At 47.0% G+C, this 14,146-nt stretch overlaps 3 protein-coding genes across 24 annotated transcripts in view; 1 reads left to right on the top strand and 2 right to left on the bottom strand.

Moving 5' to 3' along the window:
- Positions 1-56: 56 nt before the first annotated feature.
- The window catches only part of LOC146752209 (uncharacterized), a 59,755-nt gene continuing 45,665 nt past the window's right edge, over positions 57-14,146 (top strand). For 3 of the 18 annotated variants that reach the window (XR_014940905.1, XR_014940904.1, XR_014940903.1), the window contains exons 1-2: positions 71-339; positions 462-611. Coding sequence is in view for 4 of the 18 variants with exons in the window: in XM_085532993.1 (XP_085389119.1) it covers positions 591-611 (21 nt within the window). In the remaining 14 variants the exon portion in view is untranslated. Of the gene's footprint in view, positions 344-461; positions 612-6,279; positions 6,413-14,146 lie in introns of those variants that run through there. The other 15 variants (XR_014940902.1, XM_085532995.1, XR_014940909.1 and 12 more) reach the window with 13 other exon arrangements.
- On the bottom strand, positions 595-6,938 carry LOC107321534 (uncharacterized). 5 transcript variants are annotated; one of them, XM_085532857.1, is made up of 32 exons: positions 6,805-6,938; positions 6,105-6,446; positions 5,698-5,805; positions 5,370-5,390; positions 5,001-5,021; positions 4,872-4,892; positions 4,613-4,633; positions 4,482-4,502; positions 4,221-4,241; positions 4,090-4,110; positions 3,830-3,850; positions 3,699-3,719; positions 3,439-3,459; positions 3,308-3,328; positions 3,184-3,204; positions 3,053-3,073; positions 2,925-2,945; positions 2,806-2,826; positions 2,680-2,700; positions 2,557-2,577; positions 2,429-2,449; positions 2,306-2,326; positions 2,148-2,168; positions 2,020-2,040; positions 1,891-1,911; positions 1,765-1,785; positions 1,649-1,669; positions 1,518-1,538; positions 1,395-1,415; positions 1,274-1,294; positions 1,151-1,171; positions 595-1,062 (listed from the first exon to the last, which is right to left on the bottom strand). In XM_085532857.1, the coding sequence occupies exons 1-32, from the start codon at positions 6,902-6,904 to the stop codon at positions 974-976; spliced, it is 1,227 nt and encodes a 408-aa protein (XP_085388983.1). In that variant the 5' UTR covers positions 6,905-6,938; the 3' UTR covers positions 595-973. The 5 variants fall into 5 exon arrangements, with proteins under 5 accessions (XP_085388983.1, XP_085388979.1, XP_085388980.1 ...); XM_085532853.1 differs by having other exon boundaries at positions 2,680-2,826; XM_085532854.1 differs by lacking the exons at positions 3,830-3,850; positions 4,090-4,110 and having other exon boundaries at positions 2,680-2,826.
- Positions 8,432-14,146, bottom strand: part of LOC146752210 (uncharacterized) — a 44,596-nt gene continuing 38,881 nt past the window's right edge. Inside the window, exons 10-21 of the mRNA XM_085532960.1 lie at positions 10,330-10,350; positions 10,206-10,226; positions 10,077-10,097; positions 9,955-9,975; positions 9,834-9,854; positions 9,708-9,728; positions 9,592-9,612; positions 9,461-9,481; positions 9,336-9,356; positions 9,214-9,234; positions 9,089-9,109; positions 8,432-8,986 (exon numbers count right to left, since the gene is read on the bottom strand). Of these exons, the coding sequence (XP_085389086.1) occupies positions 8,919-8,986; positions 9,089-9,109; positions 9,214-9,234; positions 9,336-9,356; positions 9,461-9,481; positions 9,592-9,612; positions 9,708-9,728; positions 9,834-9,854; positions 9,955-9,975; positions 10,077-10,097; positions 10,206-10,226; positions 10,330-10,350 (299 nt within the window). The 3' untranslated portion in view covers positions 8,432-8,918. The remainder of the gene's footprint in view (positions 8,987-9,088; positions 9,110-9,213; positions 9,235-9,335; positions 9,357-9,460; positions 9,482-9,591; positions 9,613-9,707; positions 9,729-9,833; positions 9,855-9,954; positions 9,976-10,076; positions 10,098-10,205; positions 10,227-10,329; positions 10,351-14,146) is intronic.

Genomic DNA, 14,146 nt, shown 5'->3' with positions numbered 1-14,146 from the left:
AATCCCCAATGCCCCCCCTCCCCATTTGGGCTCTGTGGTTGTGGATCCAATGGGTGATGATATCAAAGGGTAATTCCAACCCCTCTCTTTGGCCTCGCCCCCATAGGGGGCGGGACGGTGGGCGGTGTAAGGAGGTGGAACCATTTTAAGATCCGAACTTGTTCTGTTACCGCTTGTCAGAGCTTTAAGCTGCTTGATGAGGATTTGGTTAATGGGGTGGAATGAGGAACCCCTCTCCCGCTGTGGGGTTCAGAGGGTCAGCTCTGATATGCAGGGCTGTTCTCATAGCACCACGATGGGACACAAAGGGCTGCCATCTCTGCTCCCCCATTGAGGAAGGTTGGTGAGGCTTTTCTTAAGTTATTGTTATAATTACAGATTTTTTTTTTTAAAGTATCCTCTATTTAATTTTCTTGGTTTGGTGTATTTTTTGGCTATTAATTTCTTTTCTTCCTTTTTAGCCTTGTTCTGCTGGGATGGCAATGCATGGTGAGAAGGGTTGGCTTGTTATCCTATGGAGCCCATGTTGCTTTGGTGCCAGGATGAAGACTCAGCCATGGAGCCAAACCCCCCATAACGGATAACAGTCAATGGTTGACAACCACCAGCAGGTATTGTTTATTATATTACAATAGTGAATGCTGTTAGCACCCAAAGCAGTTCTATACCTCTGTGCATTCTTATGTGTCCAAAAGTGTTAGATATTGCTTAGATGTCCACAGACCCTGATACATGGCCAAATTATTTCCCAATGTGACTGTATCTTATCCAGGCTCTCTGGCTTCATCCTGTTACCATTTCTTACTATGGTTATTCTCTTGCAATTGGATTTGCGTTGGAGGTCGCACATCCTCAGCTCGGTGCTCCCTGGAGCAGCTTTGGCTCACAGAACTGCAGGGTTCTCCCTCAATACAGACACTGGCTCCTCTTGGTCCTGCTGTGGGTTTCCTTGCTGTCTTGGACTTATTGTGGGTTAGATATCCTGTGCAATCTGTGGTCTATGAGCTCCTGTGGTTACCGCAAGGTGCTGCTCATCTCTCAGTAGTCTTCTATATGGTTCTTCTGGAACAGAAAAGCAGTGGATGCTGAGATGGGACAGCCTGTCATCCAATGGGAAACCCCACATTGCTTTGGGTTGGGGAAGACTCACCAAATGCTTCAGTTTGTTCCACTGGAAAATAGAAAGAAAAGCAACACGTGATGAGTGGAAAGTCTCATCTCACAGCTCACATAGATAGGACCCCTTCTTTTTAATTTGAGTAGGAGAACTCACCCAGCTTTGCAACTTGTTCCTCTGCAATAGAAGTAAAAAGATGAGAAGGGTCAGATGATCACTGCATGGCTGATCACATGGGAATATCCCAAATCTCTTTAATTTGGGAAGGGAGACTCACCCAACGTTGCATCCCGTCTCTCTGCAAAGAGAAGCAGAAACAATGCATGATGAGAGAAACAGCTCAACCCACAGCTCACACAAGCAGATGCCCTTTTAGTTCTACTTGGAGATGAGGACTCACCCAGTTCTGCAGTGTGTTTCTCTGGAAAAGAAACAAAAGATAAACAAGTAATCAGAAGGGTCAATAAATCATCCCATGGCTGATCCCATGGGAAGAACACATATTCCTTCAGTACAGGGAGGGAGACTCACTCAGATCTGCAACAATTGAATCTATAAAGGAAAAGAAGAAACAGTGTGTGATGGGAGGAGCATCTCATCCACAGCTCCCATAGGAAGATCCCAGTGTTTTTGGAGGGGAGACTCACCCATCTCTTCACAGTGATGCTCTGGCAAAGAAAGAGAAAAGCGGTGCATGGTCAGAACGTGTTTCTCATCATACACAGCCTGTTGGGAAGGCTCCAGATTCCCTCAGTTCAGTGACTGCAACTTACCCAGCTGAAACCTCTGTGTCACTGAAAAAAAAAAAAAAAAAGAAGGGGAAAACACTGCATGATGAGATGGGACAGTTGGTCATCCCATGGGAAGCCCCATATTCTTTGGGTTTGGGGTAGAAGACTCACTCAGTGCTTCAGTTTGTTCCACTGGAAAGGAAAAGAAAAGCAGTGCATGGTAAGAGGAGCATCTCATCCCACAGCTCACACAGAAAGAAACCCCCTTTTTTTAATCAAATTTGGGATGGTGGACTCACCAAGTTTTACAGCTTGGTTCTCTGTAAAAGGGAGACATAAGCAATGGATGAGGGACAGGGAGGGAGTAGGGACACATAAGCAAAGGGTCAGATTATCACCCCATGTCTGATCCAATGGGAAGACCCGAAATCTCTTTGGTTTAGAGAGGGAGACTCACCCAACACTGTATCCCTTTTCCCTGGAAAGAGAAAGCATAAAGAGTGCACAATGAGAGCAACATCTCATCCCACAGCTTACACAGGGTGACCCCTGCATTTTTAATTTGGGAGGGAGGACTCACTCAGTTTTTCAGCTTGATTCTCTGCAAAATAAACCAATAAACGCATGATGAGAAGGGTCAGATGCTCATCTTAAGGCTGATCCCGTAAGAAGACCCTAAATTCCTTCAGTGCAGGGAAAGTGACTTACTCAGCTCTAAAGCACTTAAATCTGCAAAGGAAAAGCAGAAACAGTGTGTGATTAGAGCAAAATCTCATCCCACAGCTCACACAGGCAGTCTCCAGTGTTTTTAGTTTGTTAGGGGAGACTCACTCATAGTTCCACAGTGCATCACTGGAAATGGAAGAGAAATGCAGTGCATGTTCAGAGGGGAATTTTCATCCCATATGCAGTCCCTTGGGAAGACCCCGAATTCCCTTTTTAGTAACTGCAACTTACTCAGCTGAGAATTCCGACTGTCTGCAAAAAAGAAAGAAGAATCTCTGTGTGATGAGGTTTGGTATCTTCTCATCCTATGGGAATCTTCATGGTCCATTGTTTTGGGAAAGAAGACTCACTGAATTTTGTGCTTATTTCCACTGGAAAAGAAAGAGAAAAGCAATGCACGATGAGAGGAATGTCTCAACCCACAGCTCAAACAGGCAGAGCCCCGTTTTTCTTTCCTCATATGGGAGGGAGTTCTCACCCAGTTTTCTGGACAGTGTATCTGTGAACAAAGCAAAAGAGAAAAGAAATGTGAGAAGGGTCAGACGGTCATCCCATGGCTGATCCCATGGGAGGTTCCTCAATCTCTTTGGTTTGGGGAGGGTGACTCACCCAACTCTGCATCACTACTCTCTGCAAGGGAAAAACAGAAATAATGTGTGATGAGGGGAACTGCTCATCCCACAGCTCACACTGGTAGAACATTGTAAAAATATGATTGTAAAGGGAGACTCACTCAACATCCTAGATAGCTCCACTGGAAAAGAAAGAGCAGAGCAGCACGTGGTCAGTGGGGGCAGCTGCTCATCCCACAGCTGATGCCATGGGGAGACCCCAGATTCCCACAGTACGTGGATGGAGACTCACCCAGCATTGCATCTTTTTTCTCTGCAAAACAGAAAGAAAGGAAATGCATGGTAATAGGGAGTAGGTTGTCATCCAATGGCTGCTGCTGTGCCCAGAACCCAATCTTTTTAGTTTTGGGAAGGGGCCAAAGACCACTTTGGTCCCAAGAAGGAATTAAACCAATAGGAAGGAAAAAACAAAGCACAATGGCTGCAGATGGTCAGAGAGAAATGCTTCCCATAGGAAGACACAAAGTTCTTTGGTTTGCAAGTGAAACTCACTCATTTTTTCAGCTTGTTCCTCTGGAAAAGAAAGAGAAAAGCAGTGCATGGTCAGGGGGGGCAGCTGCTCATCCCACGGCTGATGCCATGGGGAGATCCTAAATTCCCACAGCACGTGGATGGAGACTCACCCAGCATTGCATCTTTTTTCTCTGCAAAATAGAAAGAAAGGAAATGCATGGTAACAGGGAGTAGGTTGTCATCCAATGGCTGCTGCCGTGCCCAGAACCCAGTCTTTTTTGTTCTGGGATGGGGCCAAAGATTACTTTGGTCCCAAGAAGGAATTAAACCAATAGGAAGGAAAAAACAAAGCACAATGGCTGCAGATGGTCAGAGAGAAATGCTTCCCATAAGAAGACACAAAGTTCTTTGGTTTGCAAGTGAAACTCACTCATTTTTTCAGCTTGTTCCTCTGGAAAAGAAAGAGAAAAGCAGTGCTTGGTCAGTGGGGGCAGCTGCTCATCCCACGGCTGATGCCATGGGGAGATCCTAAATTCCCACAGCACGTGGATGGAGACTCACCCAGCATTGCATCTTTTTTCTCTGCAAAATAGAAAGAAAGGAAATGCATGGTAATAGGGAATAGGTTGTCATCCAATGGCTGCTGCCGTGCCCAGAACCCAATCTTTTTAGTTTTGGGAAGGGGCCAAAGACCACTTTGGTCCCAAGAAGGAATTAAACCAATAGGAAGGAAAAAACAAAGCACAATGGCTGCAGATGGTCAGAGAGAAATGCTTCCCATAGGAAGACTCAAAGTTCTTTGGTTTGACAAATAAAACTCACCCATTCTTTCAGCTTGTTCCGCTGGAAAGGAAAGAGAAGAGCAGTGCTTGGTCAGGGGGGGCAGCTGCTCATCCCAAGGCTGATGCCATGGGGAGACCCTGAATTCCCTCACTTTGGGGAAGGAGACTTACCCAACACTGCAACTTTTCTCTCTGCAAAATGGAAGCAAAGAAATACACGGTCAGAAAGAACAGCTTCAGATCCCATGGCTGCTGCCATGCCCTGAACCCTAATCTTTTTGTTTTGGGAAGGGGCCAATGACCACTTGGGTCCCAAGAAGGAATTAAACCAATAGGAAGTAAAAAACAAGCACAATGGCTGCAAATGGTCAGAGAGAACAGCTTCCCATATGAAGACCCAAAGTTCTTTGCTCTGTCAAATAAAACTCACCCAGTTTCTCAGTTTGTTCCGCTAGGAAAAAAGAGAAGAGCAGTGCTTGGTCAGAGGGGACAGATGTTCCCCCAATGGTTAATGTCATTGGGAGACCTTGAATTCCTTCTGATTAGGAAAGACACTTACCCAATGCTGCATCTTTTCCCTCTGTAAAATAGAAACAAAGGGAATGCATGGTCAGAGTTATGAGATCCTCATACCATAGCTACTCCCATGCCCAGATCCCAGATCTTTTTGTTCGGGGAAGTGGATAATAACCACTTTGGTCCCAAAAAGAAATTAAACTAATAGAAAGGAAAGGATAGGGCAGGAGTTGTGTATGAGAATCGATCAGGACTGACACATCCCATTACACAATGCATCCCATTACACCAACACAAGCCAAGGACCCAAAAATCCCATGCTCCCAGCACGTGGCATAAACCCAGCATTATGCAGTCTTCTATCAGTTCAATTAAAGGGACATTAGTGCTGGAAGGGGCTGGAAGGACTCACTCAGCACTCTGTTCTTTGCCGCTGGAAAATAAAGAAGAGGAAGAGGTGGTCAGCGGGGCACCTTGGTTTGTTTGAACGACTTCAGAGTGTCTGGGACATTCCACCTGCCAAATGGTCGACCCACTATCCCATCTTACCAGTCCTTTTTCCCCTTTCTTCTTCCCCAAAAACTAAAGCTAAATGTTATTTAATGAACAGTGGGAATCTCAGGAAAAATCTCCCTTCCTCCTCCTGTGTAGCTCCATGGAGCAGAGCTCAGCACCACCCCAACCATCCCTGTCCCTGCACAACACCTCCCTGCGCTCCGACCCCTCTGCTCTCAGCTCACCTTGCTTTCTATGGAGAAAAACAATGATGAGAACAGATGACCCAACCAGAAGTGTGACGACCACAGCCAGAGCCACCTTCCAGGGATGGGTGATTTGGGAAAAGGGATCTGGAGAAAACAACAGGAAAAGAGATCCTTTTACAATCCCATAAATGGAAACACAATACTCAGACTTTTCAAGTTCACAGAACACAAAGAGGCAGCAACCAGGGAGCACAGCTACTGAAGTATGAAGAAATCCATCCCAGAAATGCAGCCCAACCACCTCATCCATGCAGATCCATCCCCAGATCACACCGTGCAACTACTGCAACTCCAGAATCTCATGGAGCAATTCAGACCAGACCTCTTACAAAGGCTGCTTGTTCAAAGGCAGCTCTCCATCTGTGGGCAACCCAGCCACTGACCTGACACCTCCAGCTCCACCACAGCATCTGCATAGCCATCACCATCTTCCACAGCACAGATGTAGGACCCACTATCAGCGGAAATCACTGCAGTGATGCGCAGATCCAGGTTTCCAACAGACAGGCCATCCCTGAGCAGTTCTATCCTTCCTTTATATTCCTCCATCTGCTCCAGGTCCTCTCCATTTCGGTAGTGGTGCACAAGCCCAGCAGACCGGCGCTGAAACCATCTGATGTCTGAGCTCCAAGCATCCTTGCAAGGGGACAACTGGCAACGTAGCACAACATCCTGTCCCACGATGGCAGTGTAATGAAGGTTTGGTGCCACCACCCTCATCTGGGCTGGGCAATGAGAAGGGCACAGAGAAATGGTGAGATGGTGGCTGTGTGAACGTGGGGGCGTGGAGCAGCACAGGGTGAGTTGGTGTGTGCTCCATCCCATGTCAAAGCACTGGAGAGGGAGCAGGAGGGAGTGGGGAAGGATTTCTGGGGGTGGGAGCCCACTCACAACATGTGATAGAGGAGAAGAGGCAGAAATTGAACCCAAAAATCACACGTTTCATGAATGAACCGAAGTGAAAGCGAAACCCAAAACCCAAGCAGGGGTGGGTGCTGGGCTTGGGTACTCCCTGCCCCATGGCTACTCCCCGGCCCCACAGCTACACCAGTACCAGGCACAGCAGCCCCACAGGACCCTTACCTGATCCCAGATGGAGGAGGTGCAGAGCCACAAGATGAGCCAGGAGGGCCCTCCAGGGATGGGAGAAACTGGAGTGTCTGCAGCCCAATGTGAAGCCCATCTGTGCTGGAGGAGAGGAGGGGGGAAGGAGTTGGGGAAAGGAGAGAGAGGAAGGAGACTGAGAAGGAGATGGAGTAGTAGATGGATAAAAAATGGTTAAACGATGAGAAAAGAAGACTCAGAAATGAAGTGGTGAATGAAATGGAGAAGGAGTTGGTGAAGGAGATGATGGAGAAGGGGAAGAAGATTTGGAAAGAAGATGGGGAAAATCCTGGGAAGTATATGCAGGAATAACCTGTCGGAGAACAGAAGGGTTCACAGGGTTACAGCCAGCAGTAGTAGAGGAGATGGGGTCACTCAAACACGAGTTCCATGAGCACAGCCACCACCGCCTTGGGCAGTGCCGGTGCTCCTCACAGGCTGCGGGGCAGAGCAGGTGACCCCCCAAGGATTTCCCCTACAAGGAGCACCACAGAGACAGAAACCCCTCACCAGAGCTGCAGGAACTGCACGGCTACGCCCAGCTTCGACCTTTGTTCAGCTCCAGGGTGTGGTAATTACCTTTGATGAACTTTATCCCTTTGGCAATGGGGCAGACAGTTGGGGACCTCTGAACACTGACATCCCACTGCAGTTTCATGTAAAGCCCTGGGGCTCTGCAGCCAACCGCTGCATGGAGCCAGGAGAAGCATTGAAAAGCACAGCCATGGCGTGTGCTCAATGAGTTTGCTCTGAGCCATGCCCAAGTTGTGATGGTTTCTTTGGTCAATGAGAATTCGTAATTAACCAACCATTAATGCATGAAGTATTGAATCTTTACTCCTGTCGCAACCCCAGAGCCACTCTTCCCGTGGTGAAGGGTTTGAGGGGACCAGGAAGGGTTTGTGGGGAAGGTGGGCAATGGCTCAGTGCACTCAGTGCATGCAATCTGTATTGCTTTAATGAAGGAGAGCTGTAATGGCAGGGAGTGAAAGGAGGAGGGCCGTCCCCTGGGATGTGTACTGGAAGCATTTTAGGCTCCAGGCTCATCCTGCAGCTCCCACCCAAGCAAAAAGCAGCTGGATGCGCTCTTCATTAATGGTTACCATCAGAACTACTGGGATGAGGAGCACGTGGCTGAACTGCCGGGAGCAACCATTGGGGCAGCTGTTGTTTATTTGGGCGTTCAGTGTGAGTGATGGGGGTCCTTGTGTAGGAGAGACCCCCCACCATAGCCTTCTATGGTGCTCACAGGGTCAGCTCTGAAGTGTGGGGCTGTTCTCATAGCACCGCAATGGTACACGAAGGGCTGCCATCGCTGCTCCCTTCTTGAGGAAGGATGGTGTGGGTTTTTAAAGTTATAATTATAGATTTTTTTTCCCAGTATCCTTTATTTAATTTTCTTGGTTTTGTGTATTTTTTTGTTTATTAATTTCTTTTCTTCCTTTTTTTCTCCCTGGAGGGAGCCTTGTTTTACTGGGAATGCCACTCAGGGTGATAAGGGTCAGCTTGTTCTCCAATAGAGCCCACAGTCCTATCGTTCAAGGATGAAGGCTCAGCATGTTCCATGGAACCAAACCCCCAGTAAAGGATAAGAATCAATGATCCATTACAATCAGCAGTTATTCTTTATTATATGGTAGGAGCCAACAGGGTTAACAACCAAAGCGGTTTTCTATCTTAGGTAATGCATGCAGTCTTCTGTTTCCAAAAGTGCTATGTACACATTGGATTTCCACAAATCCTGATACATGGTCATATTATTTCCCTACGTATCTATATCTTATCCAGGCTCTCTGCCTTCCTCCTGTATTCCTTTCAATTGGATTTGAGTTGGAGGTCGCACATCCTCATCTCGGTGCTCCCTTGGGCAGCTTTGTCTCACAGAACTGCAGAGTTCTCACTCAATAAAAAACACTTGCTCCTCTTGGTCCTGCTGTGGCTTTGGACTTAGCGTGGGTTCAGTATCCTGTGCAGTGCGTGCTCTACGAAGCTGAACTCGTGTGGTTTCTGCGAGGCGCGACTCATCTCTCAGTCGTCTTCTGGATGGTTCTTCTGGAACAAAAAAGCAGCAGATGCTGAGGTGGGACAGCCTGTCATCCCATGGGAAACCCCACATTGCTTTGGGTTGGGGAAGACTCACCAGATGCTTCAGTTTGTTCCACTGGAAAAGAGGAAGAAAAGCAACACGTGATGAGTGGAAAGTCTCATCCCACAGCTCACATAGATAGGACCCCTTCTTCTTAATTTGGGTAGGAGCACTCACCCAGCTTTGCAACTTGTTCCTCTGCAATAGAAGTAAAAAGAAGTGTATGATGAAAAGAGTCAGATGATCACCCCATGGCTGACAGCATGACTCAAATCACTTTGATTTTGGGAAGGGAAACTCACCCAACATTTCATCCCTTATCTCTGCAAAGAAAAGCAGAAAGAATACATGATGAGAGGAACAGCTCAACCCACAGCTCACACAAGAAGACTCCAGCATTTTTTATTTGAGAGGGGACACTCACCCATTTCAGTACTGTGGACCTCTGGAAAAGTAAGAGAAATGCAACATAGGATGATAGCAGTATCTCATCCCACAGCTCACACAGGCTGATGCCTCTTAATTTCTACTTTGAAAAGGAGGACTCACCGAGTTCTGCAGTGTGTTTCTCTGGAAAAGAAACAAAAGATAAAAAAGTAATCAGAAGGGTCAATAAATCATCCCATGGCTGATCCCATGGGAAGAACACATATTCCTTCAGTACAGGGAGGGAGACTCACTCAGATCTGCAACAATTGAATCTATAAAGGAAAAGAAGAAACAGTGTGTGATGGGAGGAGCATCTCATCCACAGCTCCCATAGGAAGATCACGGTGTTTTTGGAGGGGATACTCACCCATCTCTTCACAGTGATCCTCTGGCAAAGAAAGAGAAAAGCAGTGCATGGTCAGAGGGGTTTTTCATCCCATACGCAGTCCTTTGGGAAGACTCCAGGTTCCTCAGTTCAGTGACTGCAACTTACCCAGCTGTGATCTCTGTATCTCTGCAAGAAAAAGAAGGAGAAAGCACCACATGATGAGGTGGGACAGCTTGTCATCCCATGGGAAACCCCATATTCTTTGGGTTTGGAGAAGAAGACTCACCCAGTGCTTCATTTCGTTCCACTGGAAAGAAAAGGAAAAGGAGTGCATGGTGTAAGGAGCATCTCATCCCACAGCTCACACAGAATGAAACCCTTCTTTTTAATTTGGATATGAGCACTCACCGAGTTTTGCAACTTGTGCCTCTGCAAAAGAAGTAAATAGTAACTCATGATGAGAAGGTGAGATGATCACTCCATGACTGATTGCATGGGAATACCCCAAATCAATTTGATTTGAGAATGGAGACTCACCCAACATTACATCCCTTCTCTCTGCAAAGAGATCGGAAACAACGCATGATGAGAGGAACAGCTCATCCCACAGCGCACACAGGCAGATGCCTCTTTAATTTCTACTTTGAAAAGGAGGACTCACCGAGTTCTGCAGTGTGTTTCTCTGGAAAAGAAACAAAAGATAAAAAAGTAATCAGAAGGGTCAATAAATCATCCCATGGCTGATCCCATGGGAAGAACACATATTCCTTCAGTACAGGGAGGGAGACTCACTCAGATCGGCAACAATTGAATCTGTAAAGGAAAAGCAGAAACAGTTTGTGATGGGAGGAACATCTCATCCACTGCTCCCATAGGAAGATCCCAGAGTTTTTGGAGGGGAGACTCACCCATCTCTTCACAGTGATGCTCTGGCAAAGAAAGAGAAAAGCTGTGCATGGTCAGAGGGTGTTTCTCATCATACACAGCCTGTTGGGAAGGCTCCAGATTCCCTCAGTTCAGAGGGAATCACTGCAACTTACCCAGCTGAAACCTCTGTGTCACTGAAAAAAAAAAAAAAAGAAGGGGAAAACACTGCATGATGAGATGGGACAGTTTGTCATCCCATGGGAAGCCCCATATTCATTGGGTTTGGGGAATAAGACTCACTCAGTGCTTCAGTTTGATCCACTGGAAAGAAAAAGAAAAGCAATGCATGGTGAGAGGAGCATCTCATCCCACAGCTCACACAGAAAGAACACCCATTTTTTTAAATCAAATTTGTGAAGGTGGACTCACCAAGTTCTTCAGCTTTTATCTCTACAAGAGACATAAGCAGTGGATGATGCAAAGGGTCAGATTATCATCTCATGGCTGATCCCATGGGAAGACCCCAAATCTCTCTGGTTTAGAGAGGGAGACTCACCCAACACTCTGTCCCTTTTCTCTGTAAAGAAAAAGCAGAAAAACTGCACAATGAGAGCAACATCTCAACCAACAGCTCACACAGGGAGATCCCAGCATTATTAATTTGGGATGGAGGACTCACTCAGTTCTGCAACTTGATTCCCTGCAAAAGAAACCAATAAACACATGATGAGAAGGGTCAGATGCTCATCCCATGGCTGATCCCGTGGAAAGACCCCAAATTCCTTCAGTGAAGAGAGAGTGACTTACTCAGCTCTAAAGCACATAATACTGCAAAGGAAAAGCAGAAACATTGTGTGATGAGAGCAACATCTCATCCCACAGCTCACACAGGCAGTCTTAGTGTTTTTAGTTTGGGAGGGGAGACTCACGCATTGTTATATTCTGCAACCCTGGAAATGGAAGAGAAATGCAGTGCATGGTCAGAGGAGAGGTTTCATCCCATATCCATTCCTTTTAGGAAGACCCCGAATTCCCTGTTTAGTAACAGCCACTTACTCAGATCCAAATACCGATTGTCTGCAAAAAAGAAAGAAGAATCTCTGTGTGATGAGGTTTGATAGCTTCTCATCCCATGGCAAACTCCATGGTCCATTGTTTTGGGAAAGAAAACTCACTGAATTTATTTGTCATTTCCACTGGAAAAGAAAGAGAAAACCAATGCATGATGAGAGGAACGTCTCATCCCACGGCTCACACAGGCAGAGCCCCCTTTTTCTTATATGGGAGCGAGTGCTCACCCAGTTTTCTGGCCAGTGTATCTGTGAAAGAAGCAAATGAGAAAAGCACAGTGAGAAAAGTCAGACAGTCATCAAATGGCAGATCCCATGGGAGGTTCCTAAATCTCTTTGGTTTGGGGAGGGTGACTCACCCAACTCTGCATGACTTCTCTCTGCAATGGAAAAACAGAAATAATGTGTGATAAGTGGAACAGATCATCCCACAGCTCACACTGGTAGAACATTGTAAATAATAGGATTTAAAAAAATAATAATATTTTTTTTCCCCTATTTTAAAAAATAGGGAGACTCACTCAACATCGGAGGTAGTTTCACTGGAAAAGAAAGAGCAGAGCACCGTGTTGTCAGGGGAGGCAGCCGCTCATCCCATGGCCGATGCCATGCGGAGAGCCTGCATTCCCTCAGTATGGGGAAGGAGACTTACCCAGCATTACATCTTTTCTCTCTGTGAAATAGAAGGAAAGGAAATGCACAGACAGAAGGAACAGCCTCTGATCCCATGGCTGCTGCCATGCCCAGTACCCAGATCTTTTTCTTCTGGGAAGGGGCCAATGACCACTTGGGTCCCAAGAAGGAATTAAGGCAATAGAAAGGAAAAAAACAAGCACAATGGCTTCAAATGGTCAGAGAGAACTGCTTCCCATAGGAAGACCCAAAGTTGTTTATCTTATGAAAGAAAACTCACCCATTCTTTCAGCTTGTTTCACTGGAAAAGTAAGAGAAAAGCAGTGCATGGTCAGAGGGGGCATCTGCTCATCACATGGCTGATGCCATGGGGAGACCTAGTATTCCCTCATTATTGGGAAGGAGACTTACCGAGCATTTCATCTTTTCTCTCTGCAAAATGGAAGCAAAAGAAATGCATGGTCAGAGGAAACAGCTTCTGATCCCATGGCTGCTGCCATATGTACAACCAAGATGTTTTTGTTCTGGGAAGGTGTCAATGAGAACTCTCATTCCAGGAAGGAATTAAACCAATAGTAATGAACAGACTGGGCAAGAGTTCTCCATGTGGATCAATCCAGATCAACACAACCCATTACCTCAGTGCATCCCACAGCACCACCACATCCCATGACCCCAAGACAACTCAATTCCCCAAAGATCCCATGGCATAAACCCAGCACTCTGCAGTCTTCTATCAGTTCCACTAAAATGACTTTGGTGGTGGAAGGGGCTGGAAGGACTCACTCAGCTCTCTGCTCTGTGCCACTGGAAAACAAAGCAGGGGAAGTGGTGGTCAGTGTGGCAGCTTGGTTTGTTGGGATAACTCCAGAGGGTGTGGAACTTTCCACCTGCCCCATGGTCCAGCCATTATCCATTATTATCCATTATTGGCTTCATACCTCCACCCTTTTCCAATTTCCCCTTTTTCCATTCCCAGAAGAAAGGAAAACATTATTAAACAAGCAATACGGGAATCTCAGGAAAAATCCCCCTTCCTCCTCCTGTGTAGCTCCATGGAGCACAGCTCAGCACCACCCCGACCATCCCTGTCCCTGCACAACACCTCCCTGCGCTCCGTCCCCTCTGCTCTCAGCTCACCTTGCTTTCTATGGAGAAAAACCATGATGACAGCAGATGACCCAACCAGAAGTGTGACGACCACAACCAGAGCCACCTTCCAGGGATGGGTGATCTGGGGAGAGGGATCTGGAAAAAAACTCAGGAAAAGGGTTCCTTTTACATTCCCTTAAGTGGAAAAGCAAGACAGCATTGGGAGATCAGGGAACCCAAAGGGGCAGCAACCAGGGAGCAGTGGCGCACAGTGGCAGCAACAGCAGCTTGGCACCGGTGGAGGAGCAGCTCAGTATCGTGTCCCCACTGCCACAGAGACACGAAGAAACCCATCCGACAAGCCCAACCCAACCACCTCATCCATGCAGATCCATCCTCAAATCACACTGTGCATCTGCTGCAACTCCAGAATCTCATGGTGCAATTCAGCCCAAACCTCTTCCAAAGGCTGCTGTCCTTCAGCTCTCCATCCATAGACACCCCAGCCACTGACCTGACACCTCCAGGTTCATCACAGCTTCTGCATAGCCATCACCGTCTTGCACAACACAGCTATATGTGCCACTATCGGCGGAGCTCACTGCAGTGATGCGTAGATCCAGGTTTCCATCAGAGAGGCCATCCCTGAGCAGTTCTGTCCTCCCTTTATATTCCTTCATCTGCTGCAGGACCAATCCATTTTGGAAGTGGTGCACAAGGCCAGCGGACCCGTGCTGGATCCATCTGATGTCTGAGCTCCAGGCATCCTTGCAAGGGGATAGATGACAGCGCAGCATAACGTCCTGTCCCACGTTG

Source organism: Coturnix japonica, unplaced genomic scaffold, assembly GCF_054131305.1.
Source record: "Coturnix japonica strain WE unplaced genomic scaffold, WE-NBRP24 Scf050, whole genome shotgun sequence".
In the NCBI taxonomy this organism is placed as follows: Eukaryota; Metazoa; Chordata; class Aves; order Galliformes; family Phasianidae; genus Coturnix; species Coturnix japonica.
This window is presented reverse-complemented; position numbering and strand designations above follow the sequence as displayed.

Coding starts and splice junctions, on each gene's coding strand:
- LOC107321534 (XM_085532853.1), bottom strand. CDS start 6,904: ATGGGCTTCACATTGGGCTGCAGACACTCCAGTTTCTCCCATCCCTGG. Junction 6,447..6,804: donor CCTCCTCCATCTGGGATCAG/GTAAGGGTCCTG, acceptor CTCATTGCCCAG/CCCAGATGAGGGTGGTGGCA. Junction 3,329..3,438: donor GAAAAAAGATGCAATGCTGG/GTGAGTCTCCAT, acceptor TTTCTTTTCCAG/TGGAGCTATCTAGGATGTTG.